We start from the raw sequence: 24,565 nt of genomic DNA, 5'->3' as shown, positions 1-24,565 counted from the left end.
GGTATATCATTTTAGCTTGATAGCTGATAACAGTCATTCAAGAATCTTGCCATGTGAAAATAACATCACGCGGCATCAACGAGGCCGAGGTTCTATACGGTAATGTTTTGAACTGTATAGAATAGTAACAATTTTAACGTTAGATAAACTGAGAACTAGGTCGCATAGGTATTTTGAAATCCTCTGCTAATTTAACGACGGCATAATGGTGCATGAATATCATATTCCTTCGTAGTTAATTGTGTATTTCATAAGGGCCAAGCATCGGCATCGTTAACCTCAAAGTCTTATCAATATTACCACATGGCTTGATCTAGAATCTTAAAATTAATGCTAGGCCTATACAGTCTATAGGCTTATATCATGTATAATATGAATAAGTATCAGATTCACTGTATATTTCCCGCTTCAGAGAACAACAACCTGCTTGCAATATTACAGCAAACATGATTATCCATTTCCCAAAGTCCATGGTAATTGTTTCCCCTCGTCATTTTTTTCAGAACTCGTGGACCCCCGACCCCCCCCCCCCCCTCACACACACCATCACACACACGAAAAACAAAATTATTTTTTAAAAAGTAATGAACATTATCGCATTTATATACATGCGACTTTTTATAAATATATAGGAAAGGATGGAAGTGCAAACCCATGGAGAAATAAGATTGATCATTCTCCATTTAGCTGGTATTGTGTATTCGAGAAATAAAACTATGACGTTGTTGTTGAGCTTGACCCCTGACCCGCACACAGTCTACAGAAATCAGCCAGTTATTGTTGATCGGGACTTTGTTCTTATTTTCACCACACTCTCTCTAATTCGACTCGATTCTCATTTTTTTTTTTTCTGTAATACATTTTCATTTACTTATTCTTGATATTGTTTGCTCTGTATACTGTTGACAGGAGTGTAATTTTGTGTGTGGGTGTGTGTTTGCTGTATTTGTATTTTTCGTTTTTTGTTTGTTTAATCATTGAGGTTTGAACGCGTAAGCCTAAACTTGGCTTCGCGCCAGTTCATTCAGCGATCTCCTAAATGTCATCCAATCAGGTGATAGTATTCCATACACACCCCCAGGCGAGCCCACAACAATAATACTACACGCACAATCCGGTAGTGCAGTGCTTTGGTGCAGTGTTATTAAAGGAAATATTATGGCCATGACTCTTCAGAATTTTCCACGCTATAATACGCAATATAATGTAAACATGATGATAATAACTGAGCTTCTGTGCACTTTGACAGAATGGAACCTTTGATACTCATTATCCCATATAAATGCAGTTGATGGCATAATTCATTTTGAAGAAAGATATACTTTGGAGTGTTTGTGACATCGCTTATAATGAACTTTGAAGTGATTGTCATAATGATATAAAAATAATCATTTTATTCATGATTGATTTCACCAGTTACCTTGTAGAGTAAATTTACCACTTGACTGATAATGGGGTAGCCGGGGTAACTTGCCCCCTGAAACCTTCTAATATAATTTATTCAACAAAAGATATCAATAAGCATATACCCCTAGTCTAAAGGAATGAAGAAGGAAGCTAAAACGTTCTCAATCAACTACTTTTAATCATTATCGTCAATATCCGCATTCCATTCTTTTAAAACAATTGTCAATTGTTTGTCAAGTATTATACTGAACTCAAATACTAATTATAAATATACCAATTATCACCCCCCCCCCCTCTCAATAGTTTCGCTCATACCACTCACTAGGATTTTGGTTAAGCAACAAGAGCGTTGTAGTGTCGCTCTCACTGCACAGAGTCCATATAAATTTTGGTTTGGTGAGCCAAATAATACGGCGCCCTTTTCTTTTCGATCAATAAATTAATTGTTCCCCGTATTGCAAGGATGAATGCATTGTACAAACCCACGACATCGGTCTTCTATTGTTAAAACCCTCACCCGGTTTTTTTTCCATAAACCCGATGCTGTATATATTGCACCGGGTCAGCGAGATATGTGCGAGTTGGAATGTTTTCAGCATCAACTTCTGAATTTTAAAACAGTCTGACAGGATTTCATAGTTTACTTGTGTGACAGCGGACCCGTCAATAAGTGGTATTATCAGGAAGATTTATAAGCATGGTCGATCTCTTTATTCATCAGTAGGAACAGGAACTGACAGATTGAGAACCTTAATTTGTGTATTTTGGATAAGCGAAAGTTTTGTGCAATGGCAACTGCAGAAACGAGTTCCTTTATAGCGGTAAGATACGCCAAACTGAAGCGAGATTATTTTTTTAAAAGGCCCTTGTATGAGCTATATACACTTTCATATATATGTTTATTTATGTTTGTTATGTTTGCTGGTATGTTTAATGTTTTCTGTAATTATGAAGTATATATGTTTTCTTAATATTACATAGTGTATGGATCTCGATCTGTTCATTCTAATTGTTGTTTTTTATACCCATAAATTTTCCTATTACTGTGCCCTGCGGATCGAAGCCTTTTCCGATTTCATTTTTAACTGTGATTCTATTCCATAATATAAACTCATATAAACATCGTATCCCCTCCCCCCCCCCCCCCCCCGCCCCCTGAGCCTCGCATCTTATGATCATGTGATTATGCCTACTACAATAAAGAACCATGAATCGACGATGGCCTCATCCCACATGAAATAGATCTATACAAAATACAATAAGTATGCTTCGGTGCCCTAAACCAGTGGCGTAACAGGCGGGGGGCAGGGGGGGCAAGTTGCCCCCCCCCCCCTGGCGGATTTCACCGGGAAAATAAAAGAAAAACGGGAAAAATAAAAAGAAAGAGGGAGGAAGAAAGGGAAAAGGGAAGGAAAGGGGAAAAGGAAAGGAGGAAAAGGAGAGGGAAAAGTGAAAAGAAAACGAAGAAAAAAACTTTTTTTTAATGGAAAAGGAAGGAAAGCGGAAAAATGTACGAAAGAAGAACATCTGAGAAAGAGCAAATCATTCCGAAATAGGCCTATGTAATGCAATAGCAGAGTGGGAAATAAATTAAAAGATGACAAAATGGCAAACAATTGCCGGGAAACGAAGGTAGAATGTAATTAGTCAAAAGCTAATGGACTGCATACAACATTGTGCTTTAAGCTTGCTAAATGCGGGGCTAAATGTTATGCAAATAAGCTACCGGGGCTTTGCCCCAGACCCCACGCAGTAGGGGCTCTTCATTTATAACCTTCAAATGGCTCTATAACGCCCCCCGTTCAATCACTGGCAGACAGGCGGGGGGGGGGGGGTCTTGGTTCCACACCCAAAAGGAAATAAAATAAATTATAAGAGACAACGTATAATGAAATGAATGGAAACAATAAAAGGTGTTATTTGCTGAATATAATGGAAAAATCTATCACATAATTAGAATTTAATTTCAATAGGCATTTTATTTCCAGCTCGCTTTGCACGCTGGCGACTTTTTACAAATTTTTCCCACATTGCAATGTTTTGCTCCCTCAAAATATTTGGTTCATTACGCAACTGGGTTGAATAAATGTGTTGTGTAAAATTAAGCTATATTCTGTATATGCCCGCGATTTGATTAAAATAGCTGCAATCTGCGAGGTTTAAATGGCTTTGACCCCAACCGCACAGCACAGCGTATGGAAGGGTTGGGCCATGGCATCAAAAAGTTCTACAAACAAGAACAACAAAAAAAGGAGGAAAGAAAAGCAAAGGAAAAGTGTAGGATATGATTTTATTTACTGAATAAAAAATAGCTCAAAGTTAGATTCTCAGGAAAAGGTGATTTTTTCTCGCTCGCTTCGCTCGCTCGGGACTTATATAAAGCAGCTTTTTAGCACATGTGCTATACTGCGCCCTTCGTTTTTTTTTTTTACTCTTCAAGCTACTGCCGCAAAGAATCCTGTTCACAGTGGCGTACAGACCACAAAAAAGGAATCTAAAGAGAGAAGAGTGAAATATATTATTCTCTGGAATCTGGATATCATGTCAAAATCTATCATAAAATTGGATTTTTGTATTAAAAAGGTCAAAATTTTTGCTCGCTCGCTTCGCTCGCTCGCAACTTTTTTTTAAAGATAAATTTTGCCTGATGCGCAATATCTGACCTTCTCAAAATAGTCGCCTCATTACACCATTACACCTGTTCATACCATGATATGACCGGGAATTTTTTTGCTCTTGCCCCCCCTGGCCACCGACCCCTGTTACGCCGCTGCCCTAAACCCCTATAAATGTAATTCGTATTTGTACTTCAATATCATGAATATAAAACATATCTGAGAGATGAATTATTATACAGGCGTATCAAAAATCAAATCATCGGTGAAACAATTCTACCGCCCTTTCACACGGTAAAAAAAAAATCGCAATTTGAATGATTCCAGTGAAAAATAAGGCTAATGACGAATATTTAGCACCTGTCAAACCAACTCGAACATGATTAGAACCACGAACGCTAATCATCACAGTCACGATTACAATCGCAGTCATTATGACGATGATTCAATTAGATTCACGTGTGAATAGGCCCTTAGACATATAAGGATCCCTCGCCATCGTCTATTTAGGAATCGTTAATTATTGACATTTTATAAATCTTTGTTATTTTATTCCGACCCCTTACAGTCTAGTCCAAACAACAATGACGTTGATGATATCACCCAGTTTTCAATGAAGGAGGTGGCTCTTCATTCAGATCGTGGTTCGTGTTGGCTTGTCATTAAAGATTTTGTCTATGATGTGACGTCATTTATTTCAGAGGTGAGTTTCACATTATATTAGCCCATTTAGCACTTGTGATATAATTGATTGCCTTTCACAATTTTTTTTTCCAGGCAATATTCCCCTGCACCTTTGTAGGCAAAACTTTAAAAATTCATAAGCTTCGTCATTTATTTGTTATCAGATTCTGATGAAATTTTCAGCATTTCGCGTGGTGAATTGTACTCTATTTAGATATAATTATTTTCAGCCCGGAGTACCCCTCATGTTAAAAAAATAAGACTTTGTACAGCAGTTTAATTTATTACAATTTACAAACGTAGCTGATCTTTCTTCTTGGCTATTTTTTTTCCAGCATCCTGGCGGATGGGAAATTATTATGGAGAGGGCAGGTAGGCTATATACGTTTTATTCTTTATATCACCCACCCCTGTGCACTCTCTGCCTCTAGGTTGTGTGGGTGTGTGTATCTCTCGCCCACCCTCCCTCCCTCAATCTCCCCACTTCACTTTCCTATATTATTATAATTCCCTCTTCTACAAAGAATTCTTCCTTTGCTACCTATGTTATCGTATTTACCACAAAATTCTGGTGCAAATGTTATATCAGATCAGTCGTGACTATAATATTGTTTATAAAATAGTTTGTCCATGGGACCAAAATGCCGATAAATCTATTACCTGCAAGTTGATTATGAAGTTATTCGGCTATGAAGAATCGATCTGATATATATATATATGTATATATATATATATATATATATATATATATATACCCCCTTTGTGAACGCAACACTCTTTATCATAAAGGTACTGACGCAACTTATGCCTTCGAGGGGAAGGGTCATTCTGAAGACGCAAAGAAGCTGCTAGCTGGCTTTATGATTGGTCAATTAAATACGGTAAGATTGTTTTTATTTTCAAATTACCTATTGGTTCACAATAATTATTTTGAAGAGAGAGGCAAATAAAACGGTCCGCATCCAAAGACCATTAATTCACTACAACGTACAGTATACCTTCCCCTTCACTGTTTAACAAAAAACAACTGAAACTAATTTGAAAGGACCGAAAAATCATTGTAAAATATCAGTGGTGGATCCAGTGGGGGGGCATGAAAATGAAAAAAAAAGACATTTGGAAAATTAATTTTATGGCCATGCGTTTCGCCACCCCCACAATTATTATAATGATTCAAAGAATATGGTTAAGAGGCTGTAAATATACGCAGTTTTGCTTATTTCTATTTTTAGTATATTTTTAACATTTACCTATTTTCTCCACCCCCTTTTTTCTCCTCCTCCTCCTTCTTCCACATCCCTCCCCCTCTCATTGTCTACTGTTTCTCTGTATATTTCTTCCAATTATTTTATCTGTATACAGAACGAGCGTCTGGAGAAAGGTTGACAACTACTAGTCCTTGTTTTTATTATTAAGTTAAATGGTAAATCTATCATAAATATGCAATATCACGGTGTCTTCTTGTCTTATGAGAAATAAAGAAGTCTATTTTTTTTAAGTGTATAGTATAGCAATTGAGTTTTAATCGCAATGTTTTTTTTCCTGATATATATTCTTATGTGCAGATATGAATCAAGAATATAAATCCTTTTATTTTGCACCTGGGTAGGTGTGGTTTCGATTGCTTATAGAAGAATTAAGAAGGCATTTGTTATAGCTTTTGTGAATAATACTGGTATATTCTTCTATACTGTCTTTCACTCTTAAATATCTTGTGATGATAATGCTGCAAACAAGTAAATATACACCATTATGGCAAAAATAAATCCATTTCAAATTTTAATGAATTGTTTATTGTAGCCTGCGTCAGCTGTATGTAAACTACAAGATGGACCTAGGGGCTTCCAGGGTCTTTGTGAGAATACTAGGAAACTGGCACATATTGAAAAGATATGATTTATGTTATCAGGCATAAATCATAAGTATTATAGTGATAACAATATACCACGAGGGTAATTCTTGATTGATTTTTATCATATTTATTACATACACGTATGTATTCATTTGCTTTATACTATGTATTTGTTTACGGTACCTCTATAATGTAAGATTATGCTAAAGTACTGGAGTGGATCATATATTTCATAAAAGTGGGGGCATGTTATGGCACATTAAGGTATAATTGCACATTTTGGTAAATTACCAAACGGCACATATTAGTAAATTGCACATTTGGGTAATTTAACAAAAACGTGCAATTTACCAAAATGTGCCGTAACAGGGTGCACTAATCTTTTTAAACTAGAAATTTGACGTGTCCAAAGGACACAGATGCCCCCGCTTAACGCAATCAGAAATTCATTCAATATGATTGAACTAAATATCGTGCAGAAACCAATATGCATATATGAAATGAACAAATTAAGACCTTTGAACCAACTCGCATATATAATGAGCTTTGACCTGTGGACTCCGAATTTAAACTTAGCCTGTATTTTGGAGTCATCTACCTACACACCAAAATTTTTTTTAATCTGTTGAATATTTCATAAGTTATTATGTGGAAACCAACTAGCATATTTAATGAGCTGTGACCTTTGACCTGCGGACTCTGAATTCGAACTTAGCCTTTATTTTGGTGTCATCTACCTACACACCAAAATTATTTGAAATCCATTAAATACTTTTTGAGTTATTGCGTGGAAACCAACTCACATATTTAATGAGCTGTGACCTCTGACCTGCGGACTCCGAACTTAGCCTGTATTTTGGTGTCATCTACCTACACACCTAAAATTTTCAAAATCCATTAAATATTTTTTCGAGTTATTGCGCGGAAACCAACTCGCATATTTAATGAGCTATGGCCTTTGACACCGAATCTGAACTTAGCCTGTATTTTGGTGTCATCTACCTACACATCAAATTTTTTTTAATCTGTTGAATATTTCATAAGTTATCATGCGGAAACCAACTCGCATATTTAATGAGCTGTGACACTCGCATATTAAATGAGCTGTGACCTTTCACCTGCGGACTCCGAATTCGAAATTAGCCTGTTTTTGGTGTCATCTACCTACACACCAACATTTTTTTAAATCCATTAAATATTTTTCGAGTTATTGCGCGGAAACCAAGTGGGGGGACGGACGGACGGACAGGGGCAACGCTTAATTCCCCCTCCGGACTTCGTCTGCGGGGGCATAAAAAATGTTCTGAGATTCAAATATTACTATAAATCCTCCGACAAGCAAACATCACCTGCCCCCCCCCCAAAAAAAAAGGTGCATTTTAGCAATATTTTCTTTAAATTAATACAAGCGTTATCACTTCAGATAAGTCGCCCCCCGCAAAAAAAATTAAATAAATCAACAGATCTGCAGCCAGTAAGCTCCTACAAATCCCAGAGGTCATTCTCTACATCTTCTGCATCTGCTACTAAGCACCCGCGTCCAGAAAAAAGGCGTGGAAAACGGTCTCATGACATAATGGTTGCCTTTTCAGCACCATTCGTAGGTACATGTATCAAATTACGGATTTCCATAACTTTTCACATGTGTTCTGCCATTTAGGGCTGCAAATTTAGTTGTGAAGATTGCGCCAATTAGGATGCACTTTTGAGGTTGTTGGACATGGGTGGGTATAGCAGGTCATAAGGAGAGTGACCCATGGGTTACAGATTTATTATATACCTCTTTTTAATAAGTACTCCTGAATGTACACCTGTACTTTGATGATGCTGAAATCAATTAAAACTATGGTGATATGAGAGCAAAGTCTGTCTCCCTGTTTTATTTTTCTTGGTTGTTCAAGTTGATTAGGACAGTGTTGAAAGTACATGTTTAAAGTATTACTGTTTTCGATGCCTCGGTATATTCTGATATATCTATAGGCCCTGGTCTCTATTTATCTTATTTTTTTATATATGTCCAGGGTCCCGTAACACAAAGGTTAGCAATTAATCGTACACTAAATTTTCACGATTGATTGTACATTGTAGTTGATGGAATCAATCGTAGAAAAATGTTCTACGATCATTGCTAAGCTTTGTGATACAGGCTTCAGGTACTACATCAGAGATTGCACACAAAAAATTGTTCTATGATCAGTAATAAGGGGTGGATCTGGAGACTTAAAAATAAAGAATATAAAGGCCACTTTGTGAGGATTGTTCATCACAAGTTGACATAATATAATAGAAGGGCACTATTTCACTAGTGTTAAAAATCAATCAACTGAAAAATAAATACATAAACACGTCCTCCATATGCAATTCATATATATATATTTTTTGAAAGACATTCAAGAAATTGTCTAAGAAAATTACTATACTAGTGCAAATAAATATTAAAGGCTTGCATATTTACATAGTATACATTCATAGAAGTAAAATAAAACTTCCCCTTCTGTTTTTTCCAGACATTCATAGCAGGGTACAAAACAATTTACGAAAATTCACAGTAGGGCAATTCCATAAAATGATCAACGTTTTTGTACATCCGACCCCCATTTTTCTCAAGTGTTACTTCACTTCATTAACTGACCAAGTCATGGTCATTTGAGAGCATTACAGACTATCAAAAGAACCAGAAATCAGGGACAGAAAATTTCATGAAGGTCCCACATATAGGGGGTCAGACGTACATATTTTATGGAATTGCCCAGTATACAACTAAATTTCATCAAAGAAGAGACCCATGTTGTACCGGTGTGCTGGCTCGGTTGGTAGAGTGTCCATCTCACAACTGGTAGGTCAGGAGTTCAAGCCCTGGTCAAGTCAGACCAAAAGATGTTAAAGATATGAGCTCCTGCTACCCTGTTACGCGTTCAACAGTTAAAGGGATGGAGCTATGTCGATCTGGCACTGCACGGTGGCTGCCGGGCCCACGATCAATTGGGCAAAACAAATTTTTGGAGTATTTCTATTTTCATATTGCATTTCGAACAACAACAAAAAATGAATTTTGATTTCCATTTTTTTTTCATGTTGACATACAATTGAATTACAATATCAATATATTGTATACATTATATTGAAAAGAATTGAGGTAACTAGAGGCTGTCAAATATGTGAACAAGTCAAGAAATAAAACTTCACTAGGAACAAATAATCTTTCAATAAAATGACTAACAAAGCTCCTTAACATATAGAGCTTATGCAAATATAATGAAGTTAGAAAAAAAGGAATGTATTATGTTATCAAGAATGCAAAAAAATCTTCTGTATATTTTTCTTCAAATTCATTATTTTTAGACTCAAATAATTATGATTAACTTCACACCAATAAAAAAAATCTTGTGAAATTTACAAACTATATTTAAATTTCTTATATTTTCACTATCATTTAGGCAAACAACATTCCATCGAGTGGGTTCACTGTGGACTGTACAACACACACCCAAAATGACACCTTGAAGTGTTGAAAAAGGCTTAGCCAATGTGCCAAGCATTGTATTTCTATTTTGATATGACAAAGAATCTTTTCACATTTGATAATATAAAATAGCTCACTTATATAATGCACAAAGATAAATAATCAGTTATTTATCATTATTACCTACTGAAATGGACTTTTACGTGGAAGTCTGGCTATCTGATATGACCCCTTTCACATCCATCTCAACATTTTGGCTGGCTAAAAGATCATAATTAGCCACTCCAAATCTACTCGACACCAGCCGTTCACAATACTAATGAGTGGAGAGTAACTGGTACTAACATGACAACTCCCATCTGTGATATAGTATACAAATAATGAATGTTAATGAGTGCAATGGACAGAATACTTCATGAGGTGAAAGATGAAATGATCCATTCAACGAGGCGTAGCCGAGTTAAATGGATCATTCATTTCATCTTTCACCGAATGATTTATTCTGTCCATTGCACGAATGATAACATTCATTATTTGGTTTATATGACACCTACAAATAGATTCTTTTTCATATGAAATTTATGAATTTTGATGCAAAATATGCTCGGTCTGTAATTGTCGCGTACTTACAATATGCGCGCGTGCAATGGACAAAATCGTATGGATCCAAAATTGCACGGTTGATGACGTCATTGTAAAATGGGCTGAATAATCGACATCAAACAACCAATCAAATGACAAGGATCTATCAAGGTGTCATATAACAGTAAATGTTTGCACAGTGTATAATGAACATGAGATGGATAGTTTTGAGGACAGGGGGAGCAATGGTGAGAGTGATATGTGGTGTGAAGTTGATGGATAGGAAGAAGACTGAGGACTTGATGCAGACGTTGGGAAGAAGCAGTGGACCAGTCGATGAGGGTGAATGGGGTACATTGGTATGGGCCTAGCTGAGGAGGGATGACAGGCATGTTTTAAGAAGGGCTTTTGAGTTCGAGTTGGGTGGGTCGAGGAGGAGAGGACGGTCAGAGAAGAAGAGGCAAGTGGAGGAGGTTTGGGTCGAGGATGCACTGTATTGGGCAAAGTGGAGAGAGCAGGTAAGGGGGAATGCTGCGAGTGTGAGGTCAATCTCGCCACCCCGTTCATGGGGACAAACTGTATTTAAAACTTTGGATTGATGATAATGACAATGAGCCAATAGGATTGAAGTCCCTTGTAGACAGAGTTGCAATCAAACAGAATTTGATCAGCAACTTGTGAAGTGCATGTTTTAGGGATCTGCACTCAATTCGTTCTGCAATGGGCCCTGGGGGGTGTTTCACAAAGATTTGACTTAGAGTCACACTAAAATGTCTAGTTGCACGCAGTATAAAAGGCATGACAGCATTGGTCAGATCATGCCAAGAGGACGCGCACTACTGCATATTGATCAATAAGATTGTGTGTTGCATATCATGTACGCGTCGACATTTAAGTGCATCCTAAGTCATACTTAAATCTTTGTGAAACAGCCCCCTGGTCAGATATTTGAAGTCCTCCTGGTACTGATTAATGGCTAACTGTTATGGAGGTAGCATCAGTAAAGGTCTGAAGGTTCCACAGTCCACAACTAACATTGAATCTTAATTCTCCTATTCATAATGACCTCTACTGTATGTGGTTTGAAAGGCCAGGGTTTGTAAAGTAAACTAGGCATTAGGCACAAAGCAATGATTATTGATAAAATTCCAAATCTACATGTGCTGCATATAAAAACAAATTCACGATTCACAAACAAATTCAAATTCAGATTTATGTTTTTAATGAATGGCTTTCTGTCAAATGATATTGCATTTATGACCATAATATCTAAAAATCAACTTAGTCAACTCTTCCATTGAATGTCCTTTCATATTCTCTTCTCTCTGTATTCTAGTCAATCAATATTTCTTAAAATCAAACTTGTTTTTACAATCCCAGAAGGTTTGACTTGCAAAAAGTAGAATTCACTTTTAGTGACATGATAGTTTCCTCATAAGAGTAGAGAGAATAAATTGTGTCATTATCAACTCAACATATTCTATGATTTGTACAAAGTCATAAAGTATAGTATATCTGAAATATATTCATATTGCACCATCAAATTTAAGACATTTTCATGGATTAATAATTTTGACATAGCATCATAGTACTTTAACATGTCTCCTCCATCGATGCTTGAATAGGATACAGACCAAAGAGTAAAGAAAGTATGTTACCATGACAACACCAGATGCAGCATAAAGGGTGATGATGAGAGATTCTTCTGGGAGGAAGCACTTGTTGATTGCGATGGAAGTAGGAGATATTGAAGCCTGGGAAGTAAAAAGATGGAGGATGTAAGATTAATAATGGTATTCTATTCCGCTAAAATGTGATGGAATGTATTCATCCTGGTGCAGTTTTGCTCTCAGTCCTTATACAAAAACATAGTCCATTCTTTGGACTGAGAATTATTTTCACAATTCATTGGGATGGGGAGGGGAGGGGGGAGCATACCGACAGCAGTATCCAGGGTGGGGTTGTGATGTCACCCCCTAAAGAAAATATGGAGGGCACACAGAAAAATAAACAAAAAATGTTATTTTGAACAATGAAACTCAGAATTAGTTTCACCTTTAGAAATACAATGGGAAGTTACATGTACTACACATTTGTGTGTGAGGGAGCCTACACACTTGTGGACCTGTCACCTGTATATACGTGAATTACCAGTGCGTTGTGTGTAAACGTCTCTCCCCTGTTTCATAGATGCAGGCTACGTTGCAGTGGAAAACACTCCATCCCTCGGATAGGACGTGTGGAGGAGAATCACCACCTTTGCACGTTAAGAACCCACTGCACTGTTCGAAATAACAGTAGGGGGAAACCCCGGTGTAGTGGTCCACCTGCATTCCCCCAACTAGTTATCAGGAGAGACCTGCGGGTCACAGTTCTGTGTGCGTGCCCTTGTAGGCAACCCAGATTGGCTGGCTCCTCCAATGCGCCTTTGAATGTCTTTGACAGATATATGGCGCTATACAAATGCTGTGCATCATCATCATCATTACGTGAATCAGCCGAGAATGGAAACTGCTCTGATGTACTGGACAATTAACAGGGTATTTGTGAAGCTAGCAACCAAGGGTAGCTCACATAACAAAGGAAGCCCTGCCCCCAGCCCTCACCTCACCCCCCCCCAAAAAAAAAAGGTGAATGGAAGACTTGAAAATACCCCTGGGGAGCATTTCATGAAAGGACCTATCAGATGTTTTGTCTGACAAGTCCCATTTTATCTGACAGTTACCGTAGTAACAGTGCCTCTCAGCCAATCAGAATCAAGGACAGATGTCAGATCTGACAACCTGTCGGACAAATATGTTGATGAAACGCTCCCCTGTTCTAACAAAGACCTCTGACACCTTTGTTTGAAGATGCAACCCAGTTTTTACAATTCCTTTCACATGGGTAAAAGATCATACCAGATGACAGACTACCACCACCCCCCTCCCCTTCTCTAATTCAATGACCCCCTCCCTTGTCTCTTCATCAACACTCTCCTATTAATCTCCCATTGTGTGGGTGTGTCGTGGTCTAGTGGTTCTGACTCTTGCCTTTGAAACAGAGGGTTGTGGGTTCGAATCGTAGCCATGGCATGTTTTCCTTCAGCAAGAAATTTACCCACACTGTGCTCCACTCAACCCAGGTGAGGTGAATGGGTACCCGTCAGGAGTAATTCCTTGCATGCACTGAGCGCCGGTGATGGTAGCTCGAGCCAGGGTAATAATAGCAGCGCTTTGTATCATCTGGCAAAAAGTGCTTTATAAATAAATCCAGCTATTATTATTATCATTATTAATCTCATACTCACAAGAGTAAGGCTTGGGTTCTTTCTGTTTCTCCAGCTGAAGGAAGGCACTGAGATTTCTGGAGTAACATTCTGATGAACGATGTAGCAGCCATGATGAGTGTGAGCACTAAGCACAAGACGAGGACGGATCCATGACAATAACTGGTAATGAAAGAAAATTTACGGATTACTTGAAGTTTTGGCTTCCGCAACCAAAAGAGCATTTTTATGGAAATGAAGATTTCACAAAATAATTGAAACTAAAATCAACAAACAGAAGGAATTAAGATCATGAATTCCTTGAACCAAATTCATCTCCTGTTTTTGTTCTCCATATTTGCAGACAGGAGATGGTTTTCTAAACCAATAATTCAGATACCCTTATTCGTCATTTCACTTTTCCTTTTTCATTTGAAACTTATTTCAAAAATCAAATTTAGATTAATAAAGGTGAAATGATTTAAGAGTCATTAAAGAATGGTTTTTAGATTTATTTAACTCATTTTCACAAAACCTATGTATTCAATTTAATGAATACAGGATTATGGAACAGAAAAAGAGACTTTTCCTCAATACAACTCTCAAATAAATATAGCTCGAGTCAAGAAAAACACTCTTGATGCCACTCTTAAATTTCTAATTTCTAACACAACTGGAACACGTCTGTATTTTGTAGCTTTATTTCATATAGTCATTGCTACTCAATGACACACAAAACAGCAAGATATCGACTTCTACAGTTAATCAAGTCTTGCAGAAATAGATAGCATTGTTCTCAGGTTTAGTTACCTTATAAGTAGCTTCCTGAGAGAGAACTTCTCTTCTCTGTCCATGAGGAATATATTTCTCATCGAGCGGTGTTCCATCGACACCTGAGCACATCTCATCATTTGGACGGTACAAGGGAAAATGCTGGGAAGATACAAAAAGGGTTCCGTCAGTATGATCCACGTGCATACTTGTCAGTTAATGATAGACTTTATCTAACTCAACCTTCGCTTAAGTAAAAAAAAAAATTTAAACCAGAATATGCAAAACACATTATTTTCAAGTTCTAAAGTCAAACAGATTCATGCGGTTTCAAGAGATTTAATTTATTTTGGTAGATTAACCTGTAATGCATTGCATAAAAGGCCTTTTTGGAATACCCAATGCAAACACCTCCAGAACTGTTTTTCCTTTACATTTTAGACTCCATGGAAACTAGCACCAGTGATAATTACTCGTAGTATGAATAGTCTGTATATCATGTATAACATAACATAGACCCCAACCTAAAACCTAATCTTAATTCTAACCTTAATTTAAGTAGTATCTGGAACATATCCCAACCCTCAGAAACCCTAATCCAGAGATATTAAAACAGGAGGAAATTTTGGGTCACCAAGCTGAAATATTACATGTATGGCCAAAGTTATCAATGAGATGATGTGCCTTGAAGACATTCCCTTCATCATAATTACCTGTAGGAGAATGGGAGGTGTTGCAGGTAACGGTCTGTAATGACTGCACCTCGACTTGACCTTCCCTCGCTGCTTGACCCCACCCTGGTGTCCAAACCTGGAACAGTTAAGCCTCTCAGAAACACCTCGAAGCTTCGTCTGAGCGGGCAAACAGAGGGTACAACCATCGCCATGGAAGGCCATACTGTTCACCAACACAAAACTAGGGGTTAAAAAAAGATTTAAAAAATAATTTTGCAACAGTTTGATGTCACTAAAATAGAAGAATGAAGTTATTTATGTTGACACAACATATGTTCTTGCAACATTTGCTCCTGTCTCAATATCACAGAGGGTAATATAGTTTTTGGTTCAGAATAATGTAAAAATCAGGATTAGGGTTTATTTAGTTTGGAAGTTGGGTTTTATGTTTTGCTTAGAGTACAGATTTTTTATTGGAGCAATGATCGCCAGAGCAAATGTCATGGAATGGTTATTATGGACAAAAGATTTATGTTCAATGCATGCTAATTCTTTGATCATCTTATAATATCTTATAACAGATTGGGCCCATCAAAAACTTGCAAATGTAAAGCATTAGTTTGTTCATACTCATAGATCCTACGATCCATGGTTTGATCATATTCACTAATTGTGTGCCATAGACTATAAACTGAATAATTACGACCCATAATAAGCCAATCACCATTCAAAATAATCAGTAACCAAAATAGATTGAAACTAAATGGAAATACTTTATGTTGTCTTAGTTTTGTCTGAGGTTTTCACAAAAAGTTTAATACCTATTCATATCCTGGAAAATTATTGAACCTATTAATTCCACATGAAGTGGAAAAATACATCAAGTGCAGATTATATCAGGAGGCAATAACCTCACAACACAAAGTCTATGAACCGAAAACAAAACAAACAAAAAACAGAGTAAAATCAGGTTGAAGTTCGGTTACCTATTGTTTTTTAGAGTGACCACTTCAACACCAGACAAGTTGAAAGCATCAGAAAATCTCTCCAACTTGCTCTTACTCATGCTGTGGATAAAAATAAGTGAAAATGGTCATTTCAATCGTGAAAAAACATGAAATCAACTCAAGTAAAGATTTTGTGTTCTCTCCATAGTGTGAGTCACAATTATTTGAATTCATTCTTTAAAAGTTAAATTATTTTTTGTTAATTCATTTTATCAATTTGCTTTTTCAAAGCTTTATTAACTAATAGTGTTTTTTTTATTTATTAATTGATTATTTCATTATAGCTGCTGTTGTTATTTATCATATTATTATCATAATTTTCTTCTATTTTAATGAGGGGAGGGGAGACGTCAAAATATTTAATGCACAGAAAGGTGTTGTTACCTTACCTAAAGCTATGGCTAATTGTAGAAGAAAACGCAACATTCTGATACCATGAAACTGATACTGAAAATGAGTTTTTTAAATTGAACATCATGTCTCATACATTTTTCTTTCCTATACATCATATATCCCATAATGAGAAGAATACTAACGAGCCATGAAATCCGACATCATGATTTCCAACGACAACCTTGAAATAAACCCCTCGTGAATGGCGAAACATCTTCCTGAAACGTTTGACTGTAGCTTCAAACTCCTGATGAAAGGAAAGGTAAAATGGGAATTTAGCTTTGAGACAACACGGATGGTTTAAAAGCAGGGCATACATCACTCTACGGCCTTTTGAGATTTTGGTATAAAAATTAATCGGTGAAAACAACAGATTCTGAAAATCAAGAAGTCTTGAATTTTTACTCCAATTAGACTTCTTCCTATTGCTGGAAAATATCAAAATAACAGTTCTGCACTTCATGAAATCTCTATGGAGCACACTTTTTACTTGCCTATAGATGCTTACTAGAAAATGATTAAATACACTTTTGTTTATGAACCATAAACATGCATGTTTCATAATTATCTCCCGATACATAGCTACACTGTATTTGCCATATTTTCAAATTGAATTTTGAACATCCAATAATCTTACATTAAATCTATGCTCATGGAGGAAAATTCCTACACATACCGCACTTACTTTGAGTCTTATATTGCAAATTTTTTCTAATGAGAATATCTCTCATGATCATGTCCTCACCTTATTGTCGGCCCATTTTCCCTCATCAGTCAAATCACCAAGAACAAAAACTGCTTCAGGAGCAAACAAAGTCAGTGCTGTCTGAAAAGCTCTCTCCATCTGCCATTCCCTTGTTTAAAAACAAAAGCAAAAATAATGTATTGGGGAGGAGAAATTAAGATCCAAGTATAGAAACTTTACACAATTTTTCTGAAAGAAATTTTTTTAATCAGATTTGTGAAACAGAACCATGAACTATTTTTGGACACATGGCAAAGAATTGATTTGTTTTTCATTACAGTTTTCATATCAGTATCAAAAGGAATTTGACAATGGTAGAAAGGTCATGTTTAGCACCACCCCCCTCCCCCTCCAATAAAAAAAATTGTTGTCATATTAATGTCAAAATGTTTCACCTATCATTGAACAATTCTTTTGTGGTCCAAATCTCCGCATTCCACAGTACCTTTTTTTCATTTCCAAAAAAAAAAAGATGCTATGGAATAAATTACTCAACAAAATGGGTTAAATACAATTAAAAAAAATGGTATTGCCTGCAAGCTTTTGCGTATAGGGGAAGGCGGGGTAAGTTGAGCAGAGGGGCAAGTTGAGCCACCACCCCCAGGCCAATAATGAATGAGTCAGACATTGTGGTGGTGTTATGTATTGATGACCCACTACATAATCTTTATCCCCACTACATTGTTTTCAACTTAGAAACAAAAGTACTTTTTTAGAGGGAAAAATACAAATTTCAGCAAAAAAAGTAAAAAAGGGTGTGAAATAGATCAGTGCTTTTTACCCACACACGTCTTTAAATATAATATAATATAAAGAAATATGAACAATATTGTTAGCCCAGGTATGGATTATCATTCTTGTCAAAGTCTCTACATGATGGATGCATAAGAAATGTGTGGATGTGAAAATATCGCATTAAGTTCGGACTGGGGTAATTTGAGCCAGCTAACATAACATGGGGCAAGTTGAGCCATGGTAATTGTTATGGTAATGTATTTTTAAAAAAAATTAAAAACCCTTAAAAAGCCATTGATATGCAGGCAGAAAGGAGCAAATTCACATGACAGTTCTTTTACTTTTAGAGGATGTTAGTATTTTATAGAGAATTAGCAAGTGAGAAGACTTTAAATAAAAATTTGACATGCTGGTTCTTCCCGCATACATTTTGTACATAGTTTTTGTGGCTTAACTTAACCCATCAGGTGGCACAACTTACTCCACAGATGGGGCAAGTTGAGCCATTTCACATCGTTTTTTCAAAGGTTACAATGACTTTTAGTGTGGGGGTAGAAAGTTATTTATAGGTGAAAAATATTTCCTAAGATTTAAATTTAAAGGCAAGGTACTTATTTCTATAAGATGATTTGTCATATCAATTCTAACATGCAAAAAGTGTTGCAACTTACCCCGCCTTCCCCTACTTATTCAAGCACTAAGCAAGTAAAGGACTAGAAATAACAAGAAATGTTTTTTGTGCATTTTGCCAAATTACTTTAACACGTAGGGAGTGGTTCAAACATTAATCACTATGGTTTTTTCCTTTAATCATACCAATAATATGTAAATATTGTGATTAAAACCAATAAAACACGTAATTAAAAAAAAAAACTCCTTAAATTTTTGATAATTCATATAGAATGTAGTGCTTCACATTGCAAGATGAATTGCTAAAGTAATCTCTAACCATGGATGTATGGGCGTATTATCCAGTGATCTTTCCCATCTACAAGTAATTTTGATACTATTACTTGTATCAAGAAACATGTTGCAAATTCAGTCCTCTTGACTGTAGCCCTGAACCTTAACATTTCTTTCAAACCTTCAGTCACTATTTCCTCATTTTCGGTTATCCTAAATATATATAATGGTGTTACGTGATGAAAGACATATCTCACATATGCAATATATCCATCAATGCTTAATCAATACTTCTACAGGAAGTATGACAGGAAACTCTTTGTCGCCAAACTTCTGATGCAAACACAATTCTCAAGAATCCTCCTTCTCACTAAAAGGTCCACTCGGACTTCCCCAATCCAGAGTATAAGTATGATGTACACTTGTTATGGTCAAACCAAAGCTCCATAAAACTACCCACGACTAAACCACAGCTGTTTGGCTGTAGAAAATCTTGACCAGAACATTATAAAGGGGATTCATTTCTGATCTCCAGTCAGTTTTGGATTACATAGAGATCACTAGTTTTAGAGCTACAGAAGAGTTTACATTTTATAATACATCAGTATGCAGTGTTTACATCTTCAGAGTACAGACACCATCATACTTACTCATGTTCCTGTATTACTTATCATCAACTTATTTATAATCATCTTCAATAAATGTATGAACTGTACATCCTGCATTGCTTTTAAGACTGGTTGAAAATAAAAGTGCAAAAGATCCAACAGCTACATAACAATGGGAGACAAATAATACTGAACAGTGATGACACTAGCGGATCCAGGAGGGGCACAGCCGGCCCATGTCCCCCCCCCCCTTTTGAGAGGCACAATTGAAATTTGTATGTAAAAATGCTGTTAAACAGAAGTGTGCTCCCCCTTTGAAATTGAAGACCTTTTTTTTTTTTTGCTTGTCAAATTTTTTCGTGGGCGAAATACATTTAATTTTTGGTTAAAACCAAATTTTTCCTAGGGAAAATGTGCCCCCCCTTTCAAAAAATCCTGCCCCCGAGTGATGACACTGACCTACAACTTAATTATCATTATCAATCCATTAAGTAGATATGACAGTCTGACTTTTAAGTTTGTACTAAGTTCAGAGAACAGACAAAATAAAATTAGGCTTAGAGACCCTAACATTATAGAATCGAATGCCTACACGCCAGACGACTCAGTCATGGGCCTATTGCACTAAAGGGTCTTTGCCAGGAATGTCTCTCACTGAAATATGATGATGCGCTGTACGGAAACGCCTTTTTAAAGTACCTGCAAAAGTACTTTATTCATCCATTTAAACGAACGATTGTCATTGATTATTATAAATGCAATAAGCCAATATTTTATGTCATTATTATGTAAAAATCAATTTAAAAGTGAGGTTAATAATCATAGAATAGTTTATAATCAATTTGTAAAAGGAACCTCATACAACGCATCAAAATAAATGGGCGACACAAAGACCCTAAGTTAATCGGCCCCTGAGTGAACCGGGCTGCAGTTTAACCAATTTTTACTGAAAATTTGAAATTGATTTCAGTTGAAGCATCCAGTCATATGAAATCATTTCCAATATGACATTCACCTTCTTAACTTGTCAAACCAATGACCGAGTCGACTTCCTAACAAATGGGTATCTGCTATGAAAATAACCCGCAAAGTTGAATCTTCATCATTTTGCCTCTGCTCAACTAACGACGATCGAGTCTCAATGTTTATCAACCCCGGAGCTCTGGCAGAGGAACCGAATGGCTTCCCGTTGAAAACCCATGCAGAGTCGGCAATTTGACCACTATGATTATGGTCGTTCTGAAAGCTTGTATAAGGCCATGAACACCGAAACATAACAATGTAGTAAACCAGGTATTCACAAATAAATATGATCACGCCACTGTAAATGAAAAACCGCAGAATAGGCCTGAAGAATGTCAAGATTCCTGCCATTGCATTGTTGCAAAGATCTGATCGGTACAGTGCAGTAGCTGTATAAACAGCAATCAAAACGTCTGCTACCTGACTGCGCGCACTCTGAACAAGAGAGGTCGGGATCTGGATCTTGGTGCCAAAGACAGATGCAGCTCACTTGCCTCACTTGTTTGTCTACGATTTTTTAAATATCTTATTCATTTCATTTACATTGCAAATATTACTCATTTATCCCCTGAAATACATTTGCTAGTAGCAGGGTTTTTTTTAGGGCGAATGTATTTGGTGTCCCTGAGATAAGGTAAAAAGTAACCTATTATCATAAGGTAAAGTATAAAATGTCAATGTTTCGGAATAGTTAAAAATATACTATCAAGTTGTTTTATTTTCCTGTGTTACTTCATATGCTCCATTCTTATAATTATTAATCATTTATTATGTATATAAGTTTAAGTCAACGGGATGGCATAAAGGCCTAATGAAAATATAACGTGTTTATCATAAATTTAGAACTAATTATAAGGGCGAGTTCAGTCCGCCCTAACAAAACTTATTATAAAAGATATAAAAATGTACAAGCATAATTATAAATGCTTGAAATTTCATCAAAAGTCAAAACCTAATAAAATAACAAAGTTATGAAATTTCAAAGTTTAACTTGATTAAAAAAAATCTTGGTCATGAACCAATGACGTCTCCCAATTACTATTTACATCAATATAGCAATAAAATATATTGTTTTTTTCCTCAAGATCATATGACAAACGAGGTCTGACTCCTTCTCAGTTGCATTGTCAATGTTGTAACCTATTGTGATTGCCTGCAAAAATTGAAAAAGAAGTATATAGCTGTATGACATCACCCGTCTTATTTGCATTTGCATGTAATCTATTCAGTGAATAATAATTGTTTTGTGAAAATAAGCGAAATTTTAATTTTTCTCTTTTCGCAGTCTTTAGCCTATGTCAGGATGTGTAAATGATGCCAAAGAAAAAAATATAGATATATGAGATTCATGACTTTTTTTTGTGACGAGCATAATTATTATTACAGATCACACAAGAATTTGATATTATGCCCACATCCATCATAGTGCTTAATTAGTCCAAATATTGGAAATTAATGTTATCCATGTAGCCGTTGTATATTCTAGGCATAAACTGTACAGTCAGGGATGGCGTAAGGATATAGGGGTGGGCAAGTATACACGCATTAAAATGTGTTTTCTGTTATTGAGTAATAGGGTATATACTGCCGTACTTTGGCAAAAGGAAGCAAGTGACAAAACTATAATTTGTCGTAAATGAGCGATGTGAACGTCATTTACATAGGCGTCAATGCATTTTAACAGCAAATTTTCTTCAATATCTTTCCATAGAACGATAATTTCTTCCCCAACTTTTTGTCCGAACGTGCAACGTACAAAGGGTATTTCAGCAACAACAATAACTCAAATTTGACTGATGTGGGCACTTGCTTCCTTTTGCCAAAGTTGGGCAGTATAGCTCTGACCATTCACTTCTAATTCTTTCTTTCAGTTCCTCGATTGTTTTCCATTTCCCCTCTTTTCCCCTTTTCACCCCTAAGTATAAGGCTACCGGACACCTCATACGACCCGACCATCTCACGACTGACTCACAACTACAGGTTGAAGCAGAACCAGAGTGTCGTAATGAGCCCAAAATATTGAGGTGACCAAATATGGCGTTTCAGGCAAAATTGATAAAAAGTTGCAAGTGGGCGAAGCGAACGGGCAAAAAGAAAAATCGACATTTCTATTACAAAAATCCAATTTTGTGGCAGATTTTGACATAATATTCAAAAAAATATTATCATAAACCATCTCTATTTCATAAACTCTTTCCTATCCTTTTTCTTTTCTCATTTGTTTTCTTGGTCATTAAAATTTGGGGGGAGCAAGCCCAAAGCCCCCCCCCCCCCTTCCATCTGTACGCCACTGAACAGAACTGATATTCCATTTAATCCATTTTGAGGTGGAAGATAAACCTCTCATGATTTCATCCGTATATACTCTGCTGCAATTCTGCAGTTCGTCTGCGGTAAGTGGTTTAGCGCCATCTCTTGTTTAAAACATTATAATCACAACCTAAATAAAGTTATCAGAAAATCATAAACAAATTCTCTTTCCAATACGTTATCTTTTCTCTTTTGTTTTCTTGGTCGTAAAAAATTGGGGAGAGCAAGCACCCCCAAGCTTCCCCCCTCCCATCTGTACGCCACTGAACAGAACTGACAAACTGACATTCCATTTCATCCAGGTAGATAAACTCTATTTCATCCATGTACTCTGCTCCAAGTCTGCATGTTTTTTTATGCTTTTATTCAGATAATATCACATTTTGCATACATACAAGGGTAATAAAGAAAATATATAAAATAAGTGAAGTACATATATACAGCAATATAACAAATGAAATATTATATATTATGATAAACATTTTTTAACAAAGATTATCACAACCCATAATACAAACGGGGAAACAGTTATTTTCACTTGTATTTACTGTATTATAATGCGGTATTGTATGATGAAAAAAAATCCCAACATAAAGACTTTTTAAATTCTGAGCAAATAATACCATTTTTATATATAATACTTTGTTTAATAAAGATGTGAATAGACTATCCCATAATAAAAAAATGTATATCTCCATATTTTGAAGACAATGCAAAAAAGAATAAATCTCTATGTTTATACTTAAAAATTGTAAAATCTGAATAAAGATTATATATATAAAACACACAAATACAAAATATCAACAAAACAAAAAACAGAAATGTAAAGGGAGAGCATCCAAACTGAAACTCATCTCCTTTATCTTTTACTGGTATCATAATATATTTTATAATGATTTAATTACTATTATGCCAGTACTATACTATAAATCATTTTATACAAAATAAGCTTTGATGCAAGATAATCGTAAGTTGATTTTTTTATATATATTTAAATTGATGGGTAAGGATCAGTGGGAAAAAGGGTTTGAAGCAGTGGCGTACCTAGGATTTTCCACAGGGGGGGGGGGCAAAACCGTCCGCCAAAAAATTTGACAAGCAAAAAAAAAAAAAAAAAAAAAAAGGTCTTCGATCACAAATAAAGGATTTCGTACCAGAAAAAAATTGACAAGCAAAAAAAAAAAAAAAAAAAAAAAAAAAAGGTCTTCAAGCTCGTCAGGGGGGTATTGAAGGTCTTAAAGCTCGTCAGGGGGGGCAAAAAAGGTTTTTCAAGCCCGTCAGGGGGGGCAAAGATACGTTTTTGCATGGGTTGTGACTCGTCAGGGGGGCAGAGTGCCCCCCCTGCCCCCCCCCCCCCCCCCCCGTAGGTACGCTAGTGGTTTGAAGAAAGAAAAAAAAATAAACACTTCAGTGTAATTGACTCAAACCGACAATTGGGAAATTTTTCCCATTTTGTATGGTGTAGAGTTAATTTATCCTTTCTTTTTGCCTTTTCACATTCGATCTGTTTTGACCTTTTAATAGCACTGCATATTTCTTTACATGT

General features: G+C 36.1%; 2 protein-coding genes across 2 annotated transcripts; one reads left to right on the top strand and one right to left on the bottom strand.

Moving 5' to 3' along the window:
• Positions 1-1,772: 1,772 nt before the first annotated feature.
• LOC129270591 (cytochrome b5 type B-like) lies at positions 1,773-8,422 on the top strand. The gene is made up of 5 exons (XM_064095174.1): positions 1,773-2,228; positions 4,591-4,725; positions 5,042-5,078; positions 5,496-5,587; positions 6,069-8,422. The coding sequence occupies exons 1-5, from the start codon at positions 2,196-2,198 to the stop codon at positions 6,090-6,092; spliced, it is 321 nt and encodes a 106-aa protein (XP_063951244.1). The 5' UTR covers positions 1,773-2,195; the 3' UTR covers positions 6,093-8,422.
• On the bottom strand, positions 8,413-21,133 carry LOC129270609 (metallophosphoesterase 1-like). Its single transcript, XM_064095173.1, has 8 exons — positions 20,702-21,133; positions 17,441-17,549; positions 16,839-16,942; positions 16,282-16,362; positions 15,335-15,536; positions 14,661-14,783; positions 13,893-14,033; positions 8,413-12,357 (listed from the first exon to the last, which is right to left on the bottom strand). Exons 1-8 carry the CDS (start codon positions 21,058-21,060, stop codon positions 12,187-12,189), a joined length of 1,290 nt encoding a protein of 429 aa, XP_063951243.1. The 5' UTR covers positions 21,061-21,133; the 3' UTR covers positions 8,413-12,186.
• Positions 21,134-24,565: the final 3,432 nt, after the last annotated feature.

Source organism: Lytechinus pictus, chromosome 2 (genome assembly GCF_037042905.1).
Source record: "Lytechinus pictus isolate F3 Inbred chromosome 2, Lp3.0, whole genome shotgun sequence".
In the NCBI taxonomy this organism is placed as follows: domain Eukaryota; kingdom Metazoa; phylum Echinodermata; class Echinoidea; order Temnopleuroida; family Toxopneustidae; genus Lytechinus; species Lytechinus pictus.
Note: the sequence above shows the minus strand (reverse complement) of the source record. Positions and strands in the feature narration are given on the sequence as shown.